The sequence below is a fragment of the Podarcis tiliguerta genome (genome assembly GCF_965153285.1).
Source record: "Podarcis tiliguerta genome assembly, chromosome: 13".
Taxonomy (NCBI): domain Eukaryota; kingdom Metazoa; phylum Chordata; class Lepidosauria; order Squamata; family Lacertidae; genus Podarcis; species Podarcis tiliguerta.
This window is the reverse complement of record NC_139546.1, coordinates 8,181,441-8,188,005: the sequence shown is the minus strand read 5'-3', so window position 1 is coordinate 8,188,005 and position 6,565 is coordinate 8,181,441. Positions and strand designations below refer to the sequence as shown.

General features: G+C 51.1%; 1 protein-coding gene and 1 pseudogene across 2 annotated transcripts; both read left to right on the top strand.

Annotated features, from left to right (window-relative positions):
• Positions 1–265: 265 nt before the first annotated feature.
• LOC310662474 (uncharacterized protein) lies at positions 266–4,377 on the top strand (the record flags this gene model as incomplete). The annotated part of the gene is made up of 9 exons (XM_083409407.1): positions 266–284; positions 621–910; positions 1,256–1,335; positions 1,871–1,914; positions 2,043–2,110; positions 2,222–2,504; positions 2,609–2,688; positions 2,874–2,928; positions 3,054–4,377. 9 exons carry the CDS (start codon positions 266–268, stop codon positions 3,056–3,058), a joined length of 924 nt encoding a protein of 307 aa, XP_083265533.1. The 3' UTR covers positions 3,059–4,377.
• On the top strand, positions 3,523–6,225 carry LOC310662473 (heat shock protein HSP 90-beta-like; annotated as a pseudogene). The gene has a single exon. The product of its transcript is annotated as a heat shock protein HSP 90-beta-like (transcript).
• The last annotated feature ends 340 nt before the right edge of the window (positions 6,226–6,565 follow it).

The window sequence follows — 6,565 nt, the reverse complement described above, 5'->3', positions numbered from 1 at the left end:
TCAACAAATAAAATAATTATAAGTGAGTGTCCGGTTTGGGAACGTTCTTTAGAAGCCCAACATCTGACATGGCTTCCTTCTGAGTGCAGGAAGCTCCTGCAGCCAATCAGAAGCCATCCCTTCCCTCCCCCCCACTTCTAGAACCCGCCACTCTCAACCAACTCTCAACCGCCTCCCCACCAACATTCAGACTCTCAAGGAAGGAGAGTTGCTTTCAAGTCTGCTGTACTGCTTTCCAAACCTGACCCTGCTCTACTGCTCCGCAATGAGTGAGCTTCGCAAAGGTGAGAACCTGGGACCCCATAGGATTATAGAATTGTAGAATTGGGAGGGACCCTGAGGGTCATCTAGACCAACCCCCTGCAATGCAGGAATCTCAGCTAAAGCATCCATGGCAGAAGGCCATCCCACCTCTGCTGAAAAACCTTCAAGGAAGGAGAGTCTACTGCCCACTGAGGGATTTCTTCCCACTGTCAAACAGCTCTTGCTGGCAGAAAGTTCTTCCTGAAGCTGAGTTCGAATCCCCTTTCTTGTAACTTGAATCCACGGCATCAGGTCCTAAGGGCCTCTGGAGTAGGAGAAAACAAGCTTCCTCCCTCCTCCCTGTGACGGCCCTTGAGATATTGAGAGGGCTGCATGGTGTGGCTCTCATATCCATGTCCTGAGGGACAGAGAGCAAAACATCTCTCTCTCTTCCCTTTCTCCAGCCCAGGCAGAATTGCAAGGGGTCAGTGCATCTGGCTGGAAGGAGACGGTTGGAGTTTGGAGCCCAGCCAGGGCTGGCAGTGGGCAGGATATTTTCTGTTGTGAATTACTGGTTGGTAACTTCCTCTGTTTTTATTTTCCTTTCTGTCTCACAGGTTCTCAGAAAGGAAGGCAGCAGCAGAAACACATATCATTGGAAATTGTGGTATGTTAATTCCTTGGGGAATTCGTTTCCCACATATTAATTTATTTATATTTCTATACCGCTTTATATTTTTAATAAAAATCTCAAAGCGGTTTACAGCATAATAAATCAATAAAACACTAGCTGGGCGATGTTCCTCTGGCCTCAGGAGGAGCCTCTTCAGTAGGGCTGGCTGGTGGGTCTGGGCCTCGCCCCCCAGGCCAGGTGGAAAGGGCCTTGCAGGGAGCGGCCTTCACCCTCCCACCTGCCCCCTAGGTCCCTCCGCTGGCTGGCCGCCCCCTGATGTGGCTGGGGGGAGAGTGGATGCCTATGGCAGGAGAGTAAAATGTCCTTCTTCCTTTGCAGGGCCGTGGTTTGGAAGTGCCGGTCAGGGCTCCGGCCAAGCAGCAGCCCAGCGGTGCCACGTCCCAAACCAACATCTGCAGGTATGCTGTGCCCTTCTGTGGCAAGGGTGGGGCAGTCTGAGGATGGCACGGCCGGTGTGCTCACACTGGGCTATTGCCTCATAAGAAAAGATTTTTGATAGAGGGTGAATTGAATGGGTGGAGGGTTGGAGGAGAGGCAGAAAGAAGAGCTCATTTGACCGTGGCTAGGGGGCGTGATCTGGACGGTTCTCCAGGGGCGCAAGATCACCCAGCTACGGCTCTGCCTACAGGGCGCCCTTGACATTTGAGAGCCCAAAGTTGGCCCTTGGTTGGGCCCAGTTCCAGATTAAAACCTGTGGAGACCCTTAGGCAGTCAAAATATCCCTGGGCTCCTTGCAAATCATATCCTGATACGTTTTTGATTTTAGCAACCAACAATAATTAATAGGCAAAACAAACAGTACTTATTATGATCCGTTGTTGCCTGGCCCATAGGCCTACTCTGTCCATTGAATAATCTGGCTCTGGTGGAGATCAATCCCAGAACTCTCCCTGTCTCCCCCAATCATACTAACTGAGCTTGTTTCTTCCTTAGGCGAGAGGCCGGCCAGAACAAAGCGGGAAAGGCTCCCAGCTCAGGTAAGTGGAAATGCCAACTGAGTGCCCCATATTTTAGGAATGCTTCCTTCCCTTGTCCCCCACCCTCCTGCCCCAGACTGGGGCTAGAATGGCAGGGAGCCAGGCTCATGTTTCTCTTTTCTTTGCAGTGTGGGAGCCTTTCCCGAACACGTATTTTGTTCTGGCCAAGTCCCTGAAGAGGCGTGGCGAACATCAGGTACGAGGGCAGAGGGAATGAAGGGACCTTGTGAGACATCTTTTGGGAGCCCTAGAAACACTCTCCCACCTGTGGCTTCCATTCTCATGTGATGTCCTTCTTCTTCCACAGGGCCACGCCTCCAGGGATGAGGCTCCAGATCCGGCTCCCGGAGTGAAGAACAGAACAGCAGCCCGGCGGTTCCCGGCTGTCGTCCCTCGCGGCGCGTCCCCACTGCCCCCCCTCCGTACGGGCATGGCTCCATCCCGGCCCGGTTTGGCACAGAAGCAGCAGCCAAAGTTTCCTCCCATTAAAACAGCTTCTCAGGTGAGGGAGGAGACTTTGGCTGTTGCTTCTGTGCTAGGCCGGTCGGACGCCCGTACGGTGGAGAAGTGGGGAGGCCTGATAAGATCAGGTAAGTGGAAATGCCCCTTCCCAGGTCCCCCACCCTCCTGCCCCAGACTGGGGCTAGTGTGGCTGGGAGACAGGAGCCTTCTGATGTCTCTGTTTGTTTTGCAGCGAGGGAGAAGATCAGCCGTGGAACCGCCGCATTCCTCCGGGAGGGACTGGAGCCCAGACGACGGCCTCTCGCCCCTGAGGTAATGGGACAGGGGGGAGGAGGGGGGCCCTAGGAAACACACCAGAAGGGCCTGCAGGATCAGGCCAAGGGCCCGTCTGGTCCAGCCTCCTCTTCTCCCGGGGGCCACCCAGATGCCACTGTGAAAGCAGCCAACAGGATTCAAGCCCAAGAAGCAGTGCTTCAAACATCCCTTCTTTCTTGCAGGATCTCGACCGTGCACCGCTGTGGCTGCTGCCCAAGCCTCCCCCCAAAAGACCAGGTAAGAGGAAGGGAACCTTTGCATGGGGCAGGGAGAACACCCTACAAGTTGAGCGTACGTGTTTATGCTCATTGTCCTTGACCACTGTCCTTTCTCCCCTTCTTTTTTTTATAAAAAAAACACAGGTTGAGGCGAATTCCAGAGCGTTTGGATCTCAGCTGAAGGACTGTATTCCGGTTTCTGATTTGTCAGCTGCTGAAGCATTTGAAAGCTGTGATGTGATAAATAGAGGCTTTACAAATGTGAAGAGCGAACTTTTCCCTGTTCATCCTTTGGACACACCGGATAACTTTGTTGTTGTTGCTAAATCAAGATAAGATTATTTTTTCTACTCTGAGAAATATTCCGGGGCTGCAGGCACCACTGAAGCTGCAGATGGAATTCCAAGCAGTGAAGCAGCTCCAGCGTTTTCCTTTCCTTCCTAGTGCTAACTTGTCCCTGGATATCTGGAAAGGCAACTGTGACTGCATTGGTTTTGAGGATATTCTGAACGACTCGGCACAGAGTGAAGGAATGGGAGATCCTCATCTTTTGGTTGAACACAAACTTGGTTTCGTATAATGCACACATCCTCCATCCTTCTGTTCATGAAAATGTTTCTTACCTGTGTGCCTGTGGGTTCAAGTAAACCATCTAAACAGTAGTTGTACAGCAGTTGTTTTGATACACACCTTCCAGGCAGAGACTGCCCAGCTTATGTCCCTGATAATCAACACCTTTTACTCCAACAAGGAAATCTTTATGCGGAAGATTATTTCCAACGCCTCTGATGCACTGGACAAGATCCGCTATGAGAGTCTGACAGATCCCTCAAAGCTGGAAAGAGCTGAAGATAGATATCATTCCCAATCCCCATGATCGCACCCTCACCTTGGTGGACATTGGTGGTATTGGCATGACAATGGCAGACCTTATCAACAATCTGGGCACCATTGTGAAGTCTGGCACCAAAGCCTTCATGGAAGCCTTTCAGGCTGGTGCAGACATCTCCATGATTGGACAGTTCGGTGTGGGCTTTTACTCTGCTTACCTTGTGGCTGAGAAGATTGTGGTTACCACCAAGCACAACGATGATGAAGAGTATGCCTGGGAGTCATCTGCAGGCGGCTCCTTCACTGTCAAAACTGACCATGGCGAACCCGTTGGCCGTGGTACCAAAGTGATCTTGCACCTGAAGGAAGATCAGACTGAATACCTGGAGGAACGTCGCATCAAGGAAGTGGTGAAGAAGCACTCCCAGTTCATCGGCTACCCTATCACCCTCTATCTGGAGAAGGAGCGTGAGAAGGAAATCAGCGACGATGAGGCGGAAGAGGAAAAAGTGGAGAAGGAGGATGAAGAGGCAGCCCCCAAGGATGAGGAGGAGAAGCCCAAGATTGAAGATGTGGGCTCAGATGAAGAGGAGGAAGGTGGCAAGAGCAAGAAGAAGACCAAGAAGATCAAGGAAAAGTACATCGACCAGGAGGAACTGAACAAGACCAAGCCTATCTGGACCCGAAACCCTGATGACATCACTCAGGAGGAGTATGGCGAGTTCTACAAGAGCTTGACTAATGATTGGGAAGACCATCTGGCTGTTCAGCACTTCTCTGTGGAGGGGCAGTTGGAATTCCAGGCACTTCTCTTCATCACACGCCGGGCCCAGTTTGACCTCTTTGAGAACAAGAAGAACAACATCAAGCTGTATGTGAGGCGTGTCTTCATTATGGACAGCTGTGATGAACTCATCCCAGAGTCCCTGAACTTCATCCGGGGTGTAGTGGACTCCGAGGATCTGCCCCTGAACATCTCCCGTGAGATGCTGCAACAAAGCAAGATTCTCAAAGTGATTCGCAAGAACATCGTCAAGAAATGCCTGGAGCTTTTTGCAGAGCTGGCGGAGGACAAAGAAAACTACAAGAAGTTCTACGAGCCCTTCTTCAAAAATCTCAAGCTGGGGATCCATGAGGACTCTACCAACAGGAAACGCCTGTCAGAACTGTTGCGGTACCACACTTCCCACTCCGGCGCCGAGATGAATTCCCTCTCCAAATATGTATCCCGTAGAAGGAAAACCAGAAAAGCATCTCCTCCATCACAGGTGAGAGCAAGGAGCAGGAGGCTAACTCTGCCTTTGTGGAGTGAGTGAGGAAACGTGGTTTTGAGGTGGTGTACATGACAGAGCCCATTGAGGAGTATAGCGTCCAGCAGCTGAAGGAATTTGATGGCAAGACCTTGGTGTCCGTCACCAAAGAAGGGCTGGAGCTGCCAGAGGATGAGGACGAGAAGAAGAAGATGGAGGAAAGCAAAGCCAAGTTTGAGAACCTTTGCAAACTCCTGAAGGAAATCCTGGAGAAGAAAGTTGACAAGGTGACGGTCTCAAACAGGCTGGTCTCCTCGCCCTGCTGTACCTATGGCTGGACCGCCAACATGGAACGTATCATGAAGGCCCAGGCCTTGCGAAACAACTCCACCATGGGCTACATGATGGCCAAGAAGCACCTGGAGACCAGTCCTTACCACCCCATTGTAGAGACACTGCGTCAGAAGGCCGAGGCAGACAAGAATGATCAGGCCCTCAAGGACCTTGTGGTGCTGCTCTTGGAGACAGCACTGCTTTCCTCTGGCTTCTAAGGAGGATCCACAGACTCACTCCAAGCATATCTCTAGGATGATCAAGCTGGGGCTCGGGATTGAGGAAGATGAGGTTGCTGCTGAAGAGCCTAGTGCCGCTGTCTCTGAAGATATTCCCCCTCTGGAAGGAGACGAGGATGCCTCACACATGGAGGAGGTGGATTAAAGAGAGGGTGCTGACCTCCCCCTCTGCCTTGCCCCCATCCATTCCCTGCACCATCGCCTTGCTCAGGAAGACTGGCTCTGGCAGTGCTCTGGCATGCCTTCGTCAGCAGTCTCTCACTGCCTTCCTGTACAATTGGTAGCCAGTGGGACAAGGGGTCTCCACACCTATCTGATCTGCCTTTCTGCTTGTTTAGAAAAAAGGCTGCTTTAGGGGAAAGGGACCGGCCCACTGGTTTTAGGTTTTCCCTCCCCCCATGCGGGTTTTATCCTTTTTCTGCTGGGCCACCAAGCATCCATCCTGCCATAGCTGAGGTGAACACAGTGAATGTCCTCCCCACTAATAGAGCAGTGAGTCGGCTCCTTGCCTCCCTCCCTCATTGCTGCCCTTTGTCCTCAGAGGGCAGGGACTTGTACTCTTGTTGGCTGTTTGTATTTGGTTTGGTTTTACTGGAATTAAAATAACAAAGAATGTGGTTTACCTTGATGAAAACAAGGCGCATTAAATGCTTCCAGATATTACTTTCGTTCTGTGTTTACTGTCAGTACAAATGTCTTGTAATGGTCGCCTGTGGCTTCTAAAAGCAGGCCCTCCAACATTTCTCCAGTGAGAATAGGGATGTCCCATTCCATAATGATAATTTTACTATTTATACCCTACCCATCTGATTGGGTTGCCCCAGCCACTCTGGGCAGCTTCCAACATATATGAAAACATAATAAAACATTAAACTTAAAAAAAACCACCTTCCCTATACAGGATTGTCTTCAGACAGCTCAGGGTTTGGATAACTCCATACCCTCCAACATCTCTCCAATGAAAATAGAGACATCCTAAGGAAAAGTGGGGCATTGTGGGATC